The sequence below is a fragment of the Aythya fuligula genome, chromosome 4 (genome assembly GCF_009819795.1).
Source record: "Aythya fuligula isolate bAytFul2 chromosome 4, bAytFul2.pri, whole genome shotgun sequence".
Classification (NCBI taxonomy): Eukaryota; Metazoa; Chordata; class Aves; order Anseriformes; family Anatidae; genus Aythya; species Aythya fuligula.
In genome coordinates this window covers 75,205,018-75,221,470 of record NC_045562.1, presented here as the reverse complement: position 1 = coordinate 75,221,470, position 16,453 = coordinate 75,205,018, and the positions used below count along the sequence as shown (strand labels likewise).

Here is a 16,453-nt window from a genome sequence, read left to right as displayed (position 1 = left end):
ATGGCTCAGAGCTGCCTCCAGAACCCCATATGTGCACAGAGAGACCAGAATAACAGTCATTATGCCAGAAGCACTACAACATTGCTGTTACAGAATCAACAGAGAGAGAGAAAGCGTCGGGCTTCGCACTCCAGCCTTTTAAGACACGACCCAGTGATGGGACAGGGCTCGCTGGGACACCTTGAGCCTCGCTCTGCTCGATCAGTGCTGGTGCTGGTGCCAGCCCCACGCTGACCACTGCCTACCTGCGAGCTCAGGATCCCACCAGCCACGACTTTCCTGGCACTCGATGCAAAGGAAGAGGCTCCTGGCCACCGGCACCACAAACTCAAGGCGGGATTTGGGAATCCAGCTGTGCTCTGCCATCGGCGGCTCAGCAGCTCCCGGCTCCGTCTCACTGCTCTGGGGATGATACATACGGCAGACTTGACTCCAGCTGGCCCTATTGTATTGGATCTACAGTGACAGACAACAGGAGCCAGAAACTTTTTGTTCAAGTAGAGCCAGCAGATGTGACACTGAATAAACACAGACAGTCAATCTGCTGAGTAAGAAGGTATCGTTCGTATAAATAACATACATCTAATCCTGCTTCCATTTTAAACCCAAATATGGGAATGCAAGATGCTCGGCGCTCTGTAGATGTATGCTCTGAACAATGAGATCAAGGAAAAGCAGATAAGACGCAGCTCGGATTCATCCTCCTTTCACTTTTGCTCTGCATCGTTATCAGATCCCCAGCTTTCCCCACCAAGAGCTTCCCGCAGAGCGTTAACAGTCTGTCCGGGCTGATGTCAGATGGGATAAGTTAGCCTTGTAAAAATACCTGCCGGGCCCTACTGCTTCTCCCGATGGACCCTAATTAAGGAGCAATTAAAAGCACTTCTCCAATCGTTTGAGCCTCACACGTTTGGGAAGCAGGTGTCGCACCCACCCAGGGGTTTCTGGTGGTCTCAGCAATGGGCCTGGCGGGGCCTGACCTCTGCAATGACACATTTTCCGCTGGCTGGAAACGCCTGCAAATTTGCAGCTGCAAAATACATGATTTAGAAATGATGAGAAAGCTAGCCACGAGATGGATTAGCACGCAAAAACTCCTCTTCAGGGAGCGCAGGCCGTGCTGACACAAGCTCGGTGCCTCGTTGCAACATCCTATGCAGTCAGAAAGCCAAGTGGAATTGGTAGGTGAGTTACAGATATTGTCCTACCAGAAACCCCTAAATATAAACCCAAAGAAACCGGTGTTCAGCTGCCCCTACCCCGCACAAGCACGTGCTTTTTGTGAGTTCAAACTTCAATACTCCAATATCTGGCACGCATCCCTTGAGGATGAATGCTTAAGAACCTCTAAAAGACGAGGAAGTTCTTAACCGAGTTCGGAATTTGCTTTATTAAAAAGGAATAAATGAGTAAGAGAGGACTGTCATTGAGACTAATTATACTTGATATCGCCGTGCTGGGTTGCTCCCACTCCGCGGAATCGCTGTCTCCTTCCCCAGAGCACAGCCACCAGTAGGATGCGATGATGCAACACGCAGCAATTAAAAAAAAGGACACAGGAAAAAAATATATATTATTACATTCCCCAGCCTTTTCCACGGGATTAACCTCCCTTCTCATTAGAGACTCATTTAGCTACTTTTTTTTTTCCCCCCCATTTGCCAGCGAGCTCCTCCAAGACAAACAGCAATTGATTTGTTCCCCGAGAAGCCCGGGCCTGAGCGATGCAGCCATCTGTCAGGGGAAGGAGCTCTCCGTCAGCGGCTGCTGGTTCATCAAACCCTTTTAGATTTTTAATTTGCCACTTCGGTTCTCGAGTGAAACCAAACAGCTCTCAGCTCCGCGCGTACGCACGCGAAGCGTTTCGAAGCGCCAGCTCGGATCCGCCGAGCCCGGCCACGCAGCTTTCTGTTCGGGGAGGTGCCCCCCGAGCCCCCAGGTGTTGGCATCTGCTTGGCCAAGATGCTTCCCCGGGGAGGAAGGGCTCACAAAATGCACTGCAGAAGGTCTCTTGAAGCATTTCTGTTATTAATTCAGACCCCCAAGGGAAAGGGACAAGGGTATTCCCTTCCTTGGGCAGCCACCAAGCCATTCCTGAAGACCACGGATGTCAAAGCCGTGAGGTTTAGACCCCAGAGAAGGAAACCAAACCTCTCGTGTTTGTTGGGGTTCTGTTCGGGGTCCAGAACTGCTTGAGTTTCCTGGATTTTCCTCTTTTTTTTTCTTACGTCTCGCCTTCTTCAGAAGAATTGTGTCAACAGAGCCTCTGGAAAAATTAAATGATGCCACCCGATGGTCCTCCACCTGCAACCTCACCAACCCCTTCAGAAACTTCCAACAGTTTGACAAGGGAACAGTGGGAAGGTTGAAAACCACGCAGCTGAGCTAAAGGAGGGATCATCTCCTTTAAGTCCAGAGCAGTTATCCAACTCGCAGATGGCTTACCCAAATTTAAGACATCCTCTACATTGAACAAGCAGCAGGAGTGAGGTAATTGCCCTCGAATGCAGACAAGATTCAGCCCTTTGAAAGTAAGAAATTGATGATTTCTTGTGAAACCATGAGAAAACAGTAGCCTGCCGGGATCCTAACCAAGTTGTTTTCATTCTTGGAGCAGAACTGACAGTGAAACACTGACAGAGTTACGGGTTTGGGGTACACAGCGAGACCAGACTGAGTTCCAGTGCTCAAACTACTTAAGCTTTTTCATCATACTGCCACAACCACAGCGTAAAATCCATCCCAAATGGGAACACGTGAGATTTTCTTCAACCTATAGTGTAAATGCAAGAAGCAGAAGCACTAACTTGACCAAGTTCAAATGTATCTTCCCACTTTGGGGACACACAAGAGGTAGGTTTGAGAATTCTGTATTTTGTCTGTATTCATGGCATTGTAAAAACCAAGAGTTTGGTCTTGGTTTGGGTGTAGTAGGTTAGCCACCTTAATAATAATAATAATAATAATAATAATAATAATAATAATAATAATAATAATAATAATAATAAACACATGTGATAGATTTAAATGGAGATTTGAGAATGAGGATTATTGAGAATTATTGAGAATGAGGTTTTATTACACATAAAACATTCCTGAACTAAGAGAAAATTATCCAAGCAGAAGGGGATGGATTATCTCCACCCAACAGGACTTTCCTCCAAAAAGAGAACAAGAAAATAAAATAAAAATGTATAATACAATACACCAAAAAGATGGCCAGGAAAAAGGTGAGCAGAACCACCTGCATCTTTTATCCCACCAGAAGAACCTCTCCTCCATGAGACCTTCTGGTGCAGGCTTTTTGCATCAGCTTCTGCATTTCAGAATCAAAAGCATGAGAAGGGCGAGAGGAGGCTCACAAGTTACACCCAACAGCCTCTGCCTCACCACAAGTGCACAGTGCAGGATTCCCACGCTCTCACACCTCCACCACACACTTCGTTGCTCTTAACACGAGGTTTCTGCTAAGGTAACAGCAGCACCAAGCCTTCAACGTGCAGTTAATTGGTTTGGATTCTGACCTGTGTGCTCACATCCTCCCTAAATAATAGCTCTAGAATCTGCAAAGCGCCCTGGATCCTCAGGTTGGGATTTTTATTCATTCACTTCATGACACGTGAGGGCTAGCAGCATCTTTCTTGAGTCACAATGTTCTTTTCAAAGAGGCCACCTCCCCACGCTGAGCTCTGTGTCAAGGATGGTGGCTTTTGAAAACTGATTTTCTATTTGATCTGAACCTGTGTTTTTACAAATGGAAGTATAATCGTCAGTCTGGTGGTGTAAAAACAGCTGTTTTACTGCCTGCAGTTCTCCAAAAGATACTCAGAACTGCACAACACATTTTAGCCTTGTGTTTTTGGAAAAAAAAAAAAAAAAAAAAAAAAAAAGCTAGCTGATTTGAGGAAAAATAAGAATTGTTTAAAGTTACAGCAGATCTCTTCCTCCCCCCTCCAGTGTGTAAGGAACTGGAGGCAGTCCATCAATGACTGTAGTGGACAGATCTGCTCCCAGCGTTCTGAGAAACAGGCAAAATAAAAAGAGAGAAAAAAAAAAAAAAAATCTGGCTGTCAGGCAGGATTTAAAACCACCAGCAGAAATAGGTCTTCTAGGGGATTTCTTACAATTAATTCATGATTTCATGAAAGTGGAGGAATTCAATAATGCTGGGCCACACTAAAAGAAAAATAAACAGGCCAGGGACTCTAAAGCTTGTTAAAAACAGGATAATAACTAAGGAAAAACTACTACACCTTGCTCAGAAAAAGTCTTCTTGAGCAGCCACTGAAAATCTGTGGCTTGTGCCCACCCAGCTCACGTCCTCCACGAAGCGTTAGGGTTTGCTCTCTCCTCTACTCACCTGTATTATTTTTTTTCCATTCAAATTTGTGGGAATTTTTCCTGCATCTGGCACTGGGTCAGATCAGCTGTGTGGATTCACCAGGGGCTAATACAGCAAGCTGCTGCTCAGCCCTATTAGGGCTTGGCCTGGCAATCAATCAGCCACGAGACACAAACCCACTGGAAACCTGGCTTCCTTACCACTGCTGCTCACAGGAGAAATTGGTTTTAATCCAAACCTGCCCAATAAAGAGTGTTTTTTGGAAAGCAAGGGGCGTACACCTTACCTCAGTGACAAAGAGAGTGCGCGGATCGATGATGTCCAAGAAGTGCCTGAATCTGCCATAAAACGAAGTCTGGAAGAGAAGAACAAACAAAATGTGTTCAGTGACAAACTGCCTTTCATCTGCTGCGCAAAAAATAACTTATTTCCTCCGCACAACTATGCTGGAGCTGAAAAGCAATGGCAGAAAAGCTGTTTGCTATAACGATAGGAGGGCTGGAAGGGGCAAGGCTCCAGCTCGATGCTGCTGAAGGAAGCCCCAGCCCCTGGGGTCTCCTCCTCACCCCACTCCTCACGAGCCAGGTGAGAGATGGGACTGAGCATAAAGCCACTTCCATGCCTTTAGTTCATTACAGGACTGTCCAGGTGCTAAATCAGGGCTGGGTTTCACGGCGCCAGCCTGCACGAACGCGGAGTAAAAAGACGAACTGTGAACCTTCACGATTTTCAAAACAACCAAAGCTTGAAGGTTTGGGCTCCTTCCTATTTGCGTGCTTGGAGAGAACCCAATTAAACACGTTCCCAACCTGCAGAACGCTCAGACGTTGCAGACACCACACAGAACAAAATAATTGGTAGGGTTTTTATAGAATGAGAGGAAAAAAACCTATCTTCAACCCCGCCACGCTCGTGTTGGGCAATGCTCCCTGCTCCCAACATCCTCACAGCCTAGGGAGAAGAAGAACTGATGACCAAGTGGAATAAAGCTGATAAAGGGTAAAAAAATGAATGGGAAACGTGCTCCGAAGCAAAACAGCTGCTGAATCTGGAATCACAGAGAAAAGGGGAGGGTGAGAGACCGGTGCTGAGCCTGGGCTTCGGGATGTCTCTGCACGACAGCCGCGGGGAGACAAATCCCTGCACTAAAATCATGTCCTGCACTAAAAAAAAATAGAAAAAAAAAAACCTGCGACTGAGCACAAACAGCTTCAGAGAACTTCAGGAAAAAGGAAAAAAAAAAAAAAAAAAAAAAGCCTAGTGGTTTTTAATTAGCGTTGATTTAATTAACGCTAATTCTGGTACTTTCCAGCTTTTTGAGCTTGGCATTTCACTACCTTGCTGGGATTTTTCAGCACAAAAACCTCTGCGGGTGCCAGTGCCCTGCAATCACCGCTGCCCGGTGCTCCCTTCGTGCTGCCACGGGTCCTCTCCTCTCTCCCGCTGCTCGTCCTGCGCTCTGTGGTCTCACCGGGGAGCCCCAAAAGCCTCAGGTCTCACCCCAAAATGAGGGAGCCGTCTCCAGGTGGTGCCTGAACCAGGCTGCTCTGTGTCAGACAAGTCCAGGGGCAAGGGAAGGGCTACTTGAGCGGGGCCACGGATGGCACAGCCAGGTCCTGAGCAAGAAAACTGGAGAATAAAGCACCCAGCACCATCACACGGAGCTGCTGAGAGTTCCTTTAAATGCTTACAGCCACCAGTCCTGCCTGTGAGCAGGCAGACTCCAAAAAAGCCCCAGACTTCAAGATCTTTCAAGTCCCAGGAGGCCAGAGAAGCACCTTTTCCTCCCGTCTTCCCACTGCAGGCTCCTGCTTGGCTTTGCGTGTCTTCCTCCAGAAGGAAAGTTGTGTTACCCTCCTGGCAGAGGTGCTTCTTCCCCGGGCTGAGCACGAGGCAAAAAACAGCTCCTGGGAACACCTCTGACCTCCGGGGATGCAAAAAGAGCCCCGCTGAGGTGGAGCCCGTCCTAGGGCAGGCAACAAGACCCGACTGAGCACCTGCAGCCTCCCCTTTCCTCCTGAGTTGTGTAACCACCGAGGTTAAATCTCCAGCGTGGCAATTCAAGGCAAACCCTCCCAGCCCTGTTCTCCTGACCCCAACCAAGAGGACCAGCAGGGAGGGATGCCCCAAAGGCTCCCCCTGCCCCTCAGGCAGCACTGCTGGGCCCAGGGGTGCCAGAGCCCTGGCACAGGCTGCCCAGAGCTTGGGGGGCTCCTCCTGGGGGAGCTGCAGCAGCCGCCAGGACGTGGGGCTGGGCACCCTGCTGGGGGGGAGCCCTGCGGTGTCCCTGCTGGGTCTGGGGACTCCACGGCCCCCAAAAACGCAGAGGGTGAGGTATTTACAGACGTCTCGCCCCGCTGTCTCTCATCCCAGTTCCTTCCAAGGAGGCGTTGCTGCGTTAAACCTCAGCTACTCCCACGTCCGGGCCAAGATTTTAAAGAGCAGCTCTGTTAATCAAAAAAAAAAGGATTTAATTGGTGTAAAAAGCACTTTGCTGCTTCTCCCCCTCACATGCGCGCACAAGGAGGGCTCTGTCACAATCCCAACACTTCACTTGGGGAGGAAAAAAGCCCAAAAAAAGCACCTTAACCTGCAGGGACACGCTGATGTTTGACGCTGCCTGCTTGCTCCCTGCCTTCCCGCGATGGCAGCATCGAATTTAATCATAAATAAAAGCCAGGAGGAGTTAATAAGACCATGACAAAACTCCTTCAGCTTGGAACGCATTCACCTCCCTGATTAAATTCCTACAGCAGGCAAATCCTCTGCGTGTCGCTGCTCTTTGCTGCACTCAGCTCGTCTCAGCGACCGGGATCACCGACTGCTCAGCCTCCTTACGGGACTTTCAGGCTCAGCTAAGGGGAAAGGAGAAGCCCCTACAAAGAAAGCAAGCTGGTTTAAAACACTTGGAAGAAATACATTCAGAAACGTATCACAGAAATAATTTTCTTATTCTTTTCTAGTTATTATTTTTAAAAATCTGTTCAACGTTTAGTGTAAAGCTAGAGAAGAGCAGACACTGCCATGCCTCCTGGGGCTTCTGCAGCAGGGATGTCTCACCAAAAGCCCCAGCCTTGGGAAAAATGAGAACCTGATGTCAGGAGAAGCAGAGGATTGCAGTTCCCGGCTGTCACACTTTTCTTCTGCAACTTCTTGAAGTTCTGCCACTGCTAACGAGCACGTGCCTGCTTTTTAAGCTCTGTTAGTCGAGGGGTGTTAGGATGCGGGAAGCAGCCCCGGTTTGCTGGTTTGTAACAGAATTATCTCAGCAAAATGCTGCTGCTGCGAGCTGGGAGCAGGACATGGAAGGGAAATCCAGCTGCTGTGGCACATCCCTGCCCGTGGTGAGGATCACAAATCCCTGTAGGTCTTCACCAAGGAGCACCCTGCTAGTCCTGCCAAGCCACGGCTCAGCCCTTCTCCCCCCAGCTACAACCTGGCACCAGGCTCTGGCAAACACTTGCTCATTAATTACTGCAGGGTCTAAGAAGAGGGAATTTGACTTTATTTGCATGCCAGAGCTCTCCGTGTCACTCCCTGCTCTGCTGTGCCTCCTTCAGCTTTGAATCATCCAGGGACTGCTTCCTTTCCCCTCCCCTACCTGACCCTTTTTCCATCATCCCACGAGGCACAGCAGGGGATTTCCATTCCCTCCACGCTTCGCACTTCAGCCAAGCAGCCCCAGACTTCAACAATTTGGGATTATTGCTTCTCAACAGGATTATTTCCAGGGACGGAGCCTGCAGAAGCTTGACCTTCAGCTCCCGGCTACCCCCAGCGCCTCGCTTGCCGCTTTATTCCTGCAACATCTGCTGTAGTAAACTGTCACTGGGAGGAAAAAAAAACTGCATAACGCAAATTTCCTGTGATTAATCGGGGCTATTTCGGTAGCGCTTCTCACCAGCCTGCACGCAAAATGAAGTTCTGGGAACATTAATTCCCTGCCACGGCACAGCAGCGCGGTACGGCCCCGGCTCCGTTCAGTCGCTGTGCTGCAGGATCCAGCTGAGTCCAGGACGAAGGCTAGAAGAAGCAAAACGCTCCCTGCAGGCTCTAGAAATTTGGAGAGAAGGGTCAGTGACCACTAGGAAGCACTCATTATTCACCTGCCTTTAAAGAAGGGGGCATTCCTCAAAACCCTGCGCTGGAAAAAGAGGGGACGCGCACACCTTTACTCACTTAATTACAGAGTGATCATAAAAGGGATTTAATTAAGCCAGAGCAAAAGGCACGCAGACTTGTTTTTTTTTTTTTCCTAGTGAAAATTCAGGCTTAGGTCAGCTTTAAATTAATTAGGAGGAGATTTAAGCTAAAGCAAAGAAAATACATGTTATAAAATACAAGCCACCGAGCAGCTACGTGCAGGCAAGGTTTGGCTGTGAAACTGCACATGTTTATGATCCACCCCAATTACAGATCCAGGCTTAATCTATGGAGCCCTACAACACCCCAACGCTGACTTTAGGGTATTTAAGGGCCCAGAATCTGTCCCTGCATCTTCACCTGCAGCAGCAGGCAAGGGTTTAGATGTCCTCAGCCCCAAGGCAAAGAGGCAAATCTTCATTTTCACCTCCTCACGGCTGGCACTGCAGCTCGTGGACTTGTCTCGTGGCCAGCAGTGTGCTCCTGGGCTGTTTTAGCCCTACACGATTCCCAAACGCTGGGAAAACCCTTCAGCTGCCCAACCCAACCCAACCCACGAGGTACAGGGGTTCCCAATGAGGTTTGGGGTGCCAGGCACCCGGCAGGGTTTACACCCTGCAGCACAGGGCACAGAGAAGCCAACTCCCTCTTGAAACTCCAGCCCTGGCTGCCAGAGATGTAGAAGAGCCAGTGGAAGGCTTTTTTGGCAGACCCTACGAGGTCAGCAACCAAACACCAAACCCAAAGGTGGCTGCGCTTCCTCTTCTCCTCTACAGCAGCCACAAACCAGCCTGAAACGTCCTCCTGTAGCCTTGTAGGAAAATCCCTTCTCTGTCGTAGTGGTCTCGTTCATCTTCAGTGGAAAATAACTTCAAACTGGGAAGCCGGAGCGGGAATTTCTGTGTAACTTCATGGTGTTATAGCACAGCCCTGGTTCCTCCCGCTGCCTGAACAGGGAGAGTAGGAGGGGATGATCTTCAGCACTGACACCCTTAACGAGATGTTTCCGAGATCAGCGCAGCGCCGCTGACATCGCAGTGCCACAAGTTTACTCCTCTTCACTTCCCTCTCCTTCCCCTAAAGGATCTCAGATCCGCTTTGCAACGAGGATGACACCCGGGTGACTTGTCGAGGACGCTCACCTCAGCCTGGAAATCAGCTCACCTCTCTCTGTGCACCTTGCAGCCCTCCCTGCAGCAGCCAGGACAGCCTCGTGATGCTTTTTAGGGGGCTGACCCCACTAAAAACCCCAAACTTTAGCTTGCACGACCTGCCTGCAGCAGTTAACGCTGCTGTTTGGTGAACCACTGAGCCCGAACCTTATGCAGAGCTCTGCTGGAAAGGTTTCCTCAGCTCTTCTGCTGGAGGATGCATTTAATTTGCTGGGCAGAAGCAGGAGCCCTGGGCTGCAGGCAGAGACCCTGGAGCTTTGGGAGCTTGCGTTTGATGTTTTGGCTCAAAGAGAGGGAGCACTTAGCAAATCCCTTCTTTTAAAAAAGGAAAAAAGAAAAAAAAATAGAGTACGATTAACAAATTAAAACGACTTGTCAGAAAACTAAGCCCTTCTCACACGTTCTCAAGCCTAATGTCCTCATTTCTTCTTTCACCTAAAAATAACCTGCTTCCCTTGGGAGGCAAAAGCTGCTCCCAGCAAAGCAACCAAAAATGTGACTCGACAGATGCGACTTGCCTGAAGAGCAGGAAAAACAAGAGAGCTGCAAAGCAAGAGGTGGGAGAAGGGGAAACAAGTGCCAGGGCGACGCTGGGGATGTGTGCCTGCCATCAGCTGCCCTAAATGCTCCTCCAGCCCCCAACCAGGGCTCTGGATTGCAGCGAGGGAAGGAAATCACCTCCTCTCCACACAACCACAATCCCAGAACACCGAATTTGCTCTCTGAGGCAAATTCCCTGCTTTTTTTATGTTTGTTTTTTTACCCTCGTGAGGACAAAGCTGCCTCACACAGCTCCCCTGTGTCTCACAGGGGCATTCTTCCCCAGCACCAGCTCGCAGCCCTGGAGACCGAGGTTCCCTGTGGGGAAATAAACACCAGCTCGCCCCAAGGATGGGTCGGGATGTTGCAGTCAGGGACCCAAACGGGGGCAGATTTGACCTGTTTCTCCTGCTCCGTAACCCCACAAAGCTGCCAGACCCCAAACCGGGCGGCCTGGATGCGTTGTGGCCACGTCCCCCCCGGCGTGGTGGTTGGGGAGAGAGGCCAGCTCCGCTCGAAGGCGATCATTAGCATCCTGCCATAGCCCTCGAAACGTTTTCTAAATGTTGCTACAAGTGACAGTCGCTCCTTAATGAACAGAATGCACCGGCTCGGTGCCTGACGCGCTGCCAAGTGTGCCTCGAATCATCTGTGGTGTCTAGAAGGGAGTAGTGTCTCCTCCTCCTCCTCCTCCTCCTCTTCTCCTTATTACAAAGCTCCGTCTCCCCAGCCTGAGCATCCCTTGGGTTTGTGCAGGGTGTTCGTGGCTCCATTGGGGTCCCTGCACCACCTCCTGTCCCGCACCCAAGGGAGATCCCAAAGGCAAGGTGGCCGGGACAGGCACGCAGACCTGGCCCCACACATGAAAACAGCAACAGGACTTCTATTTCACCACCCAAACGGGTGGCTTTGGTCAAGCCGAGCTTTGGGATCTGCAATTAGCGAGTCAGAGGGTTGGTGAAGTGTGGTCCTGTGCAGATTTGGGGTGGATAGTGGGGTGGAAGTCCCCCTCGAGAGCTCCCCAAAAGCATGGGGTGGGGATGGGACACATATTAGTGAACAGTTCAGGAACCGCAATGCCTCCTTCCTTCTCGTGGCAGCCTCGCCCCGCTCCGGGGAGGAATTGGGAACACGTACAATGGGTTGTGTGGGTTTGGAAACCTTATCAGAAGCCTTGGCAGACCTTAACATGGCCCCACAAAAGCCAGGTGTGAGCTGCACCATGGTGGGGGCGCTGAGGGTACCTCAGGAGCGGCAGCTTTGGGGCGTGTGGGAGCCAAACTGCCCCAAAACCCGCCCCAGCTTTCCTCATTGCCACCTTTACAGGCACAGGGGGGTTTTAAGGCCTTTTATCCCACAGGATTTGGGGTGGCTGAAACACCCCCAAGCCCCACAGCATCCCGCTGGCGCAGCTCCCCAAAGACCCCCCAAAACCCCACACAGGCCTGACCACCCCTCACAGAAACCCCTTTCCTGGCAGAATTCATCCATAAATAACTAAAAACCCTCCACATTTCCCTCACACTTCATGTTTTTATTATTTTAACAGATTAATCGCCTCACACCGGCGGAAGGGGGGGGGGGCCGGGCACCGTTTTGCCCATCACCTCCACACAACCTTGGGCTCTCAGCCAGCCCTACCAGGGCCGGGCCCAGCCTCGCAGCACCGTATTTGGGGACATGGGACCACGCTGTGGGGACAGGAGGGTGACACCCAAAGGGTGACACCGAGGGACCCCAGCCCCTATTCCCCCTCCGTCCCCACCAGGGTCTCGAACCCGCGAGCTCGGCGCCCCCAAGCGCGCGCCCACCCCCCCGCGCCACAGGGGCACGGCGGGACGAGCCAATCACCGCCTGCCAAGGGGCGGGGCGCCGCGGCTCTGAGCGACAGCGGCGCCAGCCAATGGGAGGCGGGGCGCTGACCAATCAGCGCGCAGCTTGAAGCCAAAAGGGGAGCGAAGGGGGCTCTGCCCCCCAGAAGGGGGGTGGGGGGGGCACCGTGAGGGTCCGCTCGCGCCGCCGCCGCGCCCGCCCCGCTGCCGCCGCCGCCCGGTGCCGGTACCTGCTCGAAGCGGGGCTTCCCCAGCTGGAAGGGGGGGTAGTCCGCCGGCTCCGCCATTCCCTTCGCGCGCTGCGGGCGCCACTTTAAACAGCCTCCCCCGCCGCCGGGCCCGCCCCTTGCGGCGGCGCCGCTCTGATTGGCTGCGGCCCACCGCAGCCCCCGCGAGGCACGATGGGAAATGTAGTTCCCTCCACCCCCCTCCCCTCCATACCGCCGGGCTTCGCGGCGGCGCGGGGCAGCATGGGAGTTGTAGTCCGCGGCGGGGCGCGGGGTTTGGGCGGGAAGCTGAGGGGAGCCCTGACGGGAGGGGGGGGGGGGGCGCTCGGAGCGGGCTCCCCTCAGCTGTGGCGCTCGCAAAGTGCCATTAAAACCATTAAAACCATTAAAAAAGACGTGGGTTTTTGGGCAGTGTAAGGTGCTGAGGAACAGCTGAGGGGTTGTGGTGAAGCAGCTGTGGCATAAACCCTTCAGATGTCTGCCCCGCACCCGTCATACTGGAGAGGTCCCAGTTTGCCCAGCCAGAACTGGTTGGGGGGAGCAGTGCGCCAAGGGCCACGCACAGGATAAGGATATTTCAGTCCTTCTCCCCTCTTCTCCTTTTTTGAGGGAGAACTGTTGGATTTAGCAACCAGCCTGAGGCAACACCCCATGCCCGCCTGACAGAACTACGTTTTTCCTTCCCCAAAAGTACACACACCTCACATTTCAGCCCAATTCTCCCAAATTTCACCCCAAAGTGTTATTTACACCCAAATGCACAGCAGCCACAGTATGACAGAGGATGCCCAGGAACGTGACGTGGATAGCAGGCACCCGCCTTAACTCCGAAATTGGGAAAATAATTGCACAAAGCAAGGTGCAAGCTCAAAAGCCTCTGGAAAAAAAACCCTCAGGTTTCATTGTATCCCTCGGAAAATAATATCCGTGCTTTGATGGGAGCCTAACAATTGCTATTGACCTCTAAAATATATGATTAAAAGTAAAGAATGGGAAACCTGCGAGTAATAAGTTTACCCTGATGCAGGCTTACTTATCGGCTTCATCAGTATTACGATTTGGGGAGATAAAGGCGAGGTTCGTGTGGGGCTGGGAGCAGAAGGGGTGCGCACGAAGCAGTCTCCGGAATCCTCTTCTCTAGATTAGTGGCATCAGAAACGCCCGGCCCTTCAAATGCCGCTGAAATTGTTTGGAGGATTAGAAGCAATTCTCCGAGGAAGAGCAGGGAGCCGGCGGCGACCCCGAAGATGCAGATGAAGCAGGGAATGCGGTCAGGGTATAAGAGGAAGGCTCGGTGCAGCCGCAGATTACAGAGCAGGTCAGAAACAGGGTTTGCAGCAAAAGAGAAATTAAACAATATCCCTGAGTTTATTTATTGATTTAGCTATAAAGGGAAAAGCAGCAGAAGGTTTTGCGATGGGGATGCTGCTGCTCTGCTTCACGGTTGTGGCTGCTGCTGTTCAATGCTCTATTTTCACCTCTAAAACCAGTTTCATTTTCCATTTTTTAGGCTAATTTGGCACCGATCCCTTTCACTGAATCTCCAATCTCTCTTGCAGCTCCGGGCAGAACAGGGACCCAGCGCCGTGCCTGTCACAAGGGTGATATCCCACAGCAATACCGAGTCGTATAAACCCTCACAGCTGGCCGTGCGGTGGGTCAGGGGCTCTGCTGAAGCTCGTGCCGGCCCTGAGGCCCCGTTCTGTCTCATCACCACCCTGTCTGGCCTCTCTTTGTGCCCACAGCCCCTTGGCCATGTTTGTTTGAGGGAGTCCCATGGCGTCACTGAGTTTGTGTGGGAAGGGAAGGGGTGAACCTGGCCTTAATCCACAGCAGGAGCAGAAACTGGGATACACAGCCCAAAACAGCACCCCAAAGGGCACCTACCCTCTGTACCAGCACGAGAAAGGATCAGAGTGGAACAGAGAAGGGCATTTTCTCATTTCTTGTTCCTTTTTCATTACAGATACTGTCTGACCCATTCCTTCACAGAACCCCAGACCGGCTGAGGTTGGAAGGGACTTCTGGAGGTCATCAGGTCCAAATCACTGCTCAGGCATGGCCCCCTAGAGCAGTACCCAGGCCTGTGTCCAAAAATCTTTCAAATATCTCCAGGGAAGGAGACTCCACGATCAATTTGGGCACCGGGCTCTGCTCCCACAACGAGCCTGATGCAGTTGCAGGCTGCCGGCCTCCCCCACCGCCTCCCTTTTTGCCTTTTTTCTGCATAGCTGTGTGAAAACACAAAAACACCACCCCCAGGAACGGACAGATGATGGGCAAAGACCTGGTCCCACAACAAATTCTGCTGACGGCCACGTCCCCAGTGCTGCCCTTGTACCTTGTCCTCGGAGTTAATGGTTTGCTTCCCCTAATTAAACTCCGCTGCAGCGAGCACTCGCTGCCTGCTGGCCCAGCTGTGCGCCCAGGACAGCGTTTCACGTGGCTTAAACCTCATTTTGACCCCACAGGACCCTGCTGCCCTTCTTACCCTCTCCTCGCGATGCGGTATCAGTCCTAATCCCAGAGAACAGCGTGTAATTAGGGCTTGTTTTCTTTTAGGCAGGGTCTAACGCTGCTTGGAGCCCTAACACTGTCTGAAAAGGCAAAAAAAAGAGGAAAAAATCCTGTGGCTATGACTGATATCTTATAACACGACTCTTCTTTTTCTAAAGGTTTTATTCCGTGCTTCCCAGAGGTAAAAATCAGCAAGAAAGGAAAATCACCGGGGCTCCGCAATGAAGATGGATGGCAACCCAAATCTCTCAGCCTCTATACCAGGGAAATCCCCCTCCCTCCCATCGCAGCCAGAGCCAGATAATTGATACAATCCCTAATGTTGACACACTGAATGTTTTATAACAACAGAGGGGAGAGAATCTGTTTATCTCAAACCACATTTGGAGTGACATAAGACTATCACTTTTTTGGTTAAATACCAGAAAGAATATCAATTCTTTGGCTGATATCAATCTAACCAGATCCCTTTAGACTGACAACTCGCGTTTCACTGGTTTGGGGAAGGAGAGGGAAGGGGGGGGGAGGATTTGCTTCCCCGGATCAGCGGCTGTTAAGTCAACATTGACATTTCTTCCTGCTTTAGGGGACACACGAACACGCGACGAAGCCCTCAGCCACGGAGCAAACAGAGCTGAAAAGCAAAAAGAGAGAGATTTTTTTGGGGGGAGGCTCCGACAGCCACCCCGCCCGTGACAGCTGGGTGCAGAGCCGGGCTGCCTGCTGGCTCCGGGAGAAAGTCGCAGGAACATTTCTTGTCGGCTTCCATCTGTAAAGCCAGATTTCGAAGACAAAACTTGCGGCGGGCTGCAAAACTCAGGCTCCGAACAACAAACGCCGCCAGCTCTTCCCCCAGGGACAGGATCCGTTTTGCCTTAGCCCCGAGTCGGCGCGTGGAAGCTTCCAATCCCCTCAGCTTTAACGGGACTGAAGTCTTCAAATCCTTTTTCTTTTCTTCCTCGACAGATCCTGCCTTCTACTTACTGCTGCTCTGCTCCACCCCTTGCGGCCAGCCCGACCAGCCCCGGAATTTGGGGCTGCCTTTATTTAGGGTCAGCTTTCAGAGGGTCATGGGTCAGTGCCCTGATCCCGCTCGGCGGCGTGCTGAACATTTCCCCCCAGCTCTCGGGGCTAACGTCAGCCCCCCGGGCAGGTGCTGGGCCCACGGTCTGGCTGGATGAAAAACAAACCGGGATTAGAGCTCACGAAACTCTTCTGTCTGGTACCACAAAGTCATTTAGTGAAGCTTAAAGGCTTTTTCTTCTTTTTTTTTTTAAAGGAAAGGGTGTGAATGAAGGAAAAAAGCAGGCCTTGGAGAAGGAAAACAGCTGAGAGGTACAACAGGTGCCTGGGATTAGGGCAGAGGAGCTGAAGGCAAAGGTCTGGGCCCTCTGCTGAGCCCCGTCTGCTGCACAGAGAGAAGAAACAAGCACTTCAGGTAAAAACCCTGCGCTCCCGTGAGCAGGGCACACAAAATAAAGGTACCAGGGGCTTACACCCAACATTTGGAGAGCCACGCGCGGCAGCGGGTGCTGCGGGACTGCTAATGATGCTCCCGGGAGTGGAAAAGCTGCCGGAGAAGTTGGGCACCAGCCTCCTCCTTCAGAAAATAAACAGAGAAATGTCACTCACTGTCCAAGTGCTATCAGCACAGACGCTGTTGTCAATAAATCAGAAGTA

General features: G+C 51.6%; 1 protein-coding gene across 2 annotated transcripts in view; it reads right to left on the bottom strand.

Annotated features, from left to right (window-relative positions):
- Nucleotides 1–12,362, bottom strand: part of SFXN5 (sideroflexin 5) — an 85,049-nt gene extending 72,687 nt beyond the window's left edge. Inside the window, exons 1-2 of one of the 2 annotated variants that reach the window (XM_032187329.1) lie at nt 12,260–12,362; nt 4,629–4,697 (exon numbers count right to left, since the gene is read on the bottom strand). In XM_032187329.1, coding sequence (XP_032043220.1) covers nt 4,629–4,697; nt 12,260–12,316 — 126 coding nt within the window. In that variant the 5' untranslated portion in view covers nt 12,317–12,362. Of the gene's footprint in view, nt 1–4,628; nt 4,698–12,259 lie in introns of those variants that run through there. The other variant, XM_032187331.1, reaches the window with a different exon arrangement.
- Nucleotides 12,363–16,453: the final 4,091 nt, after the last annotated feature.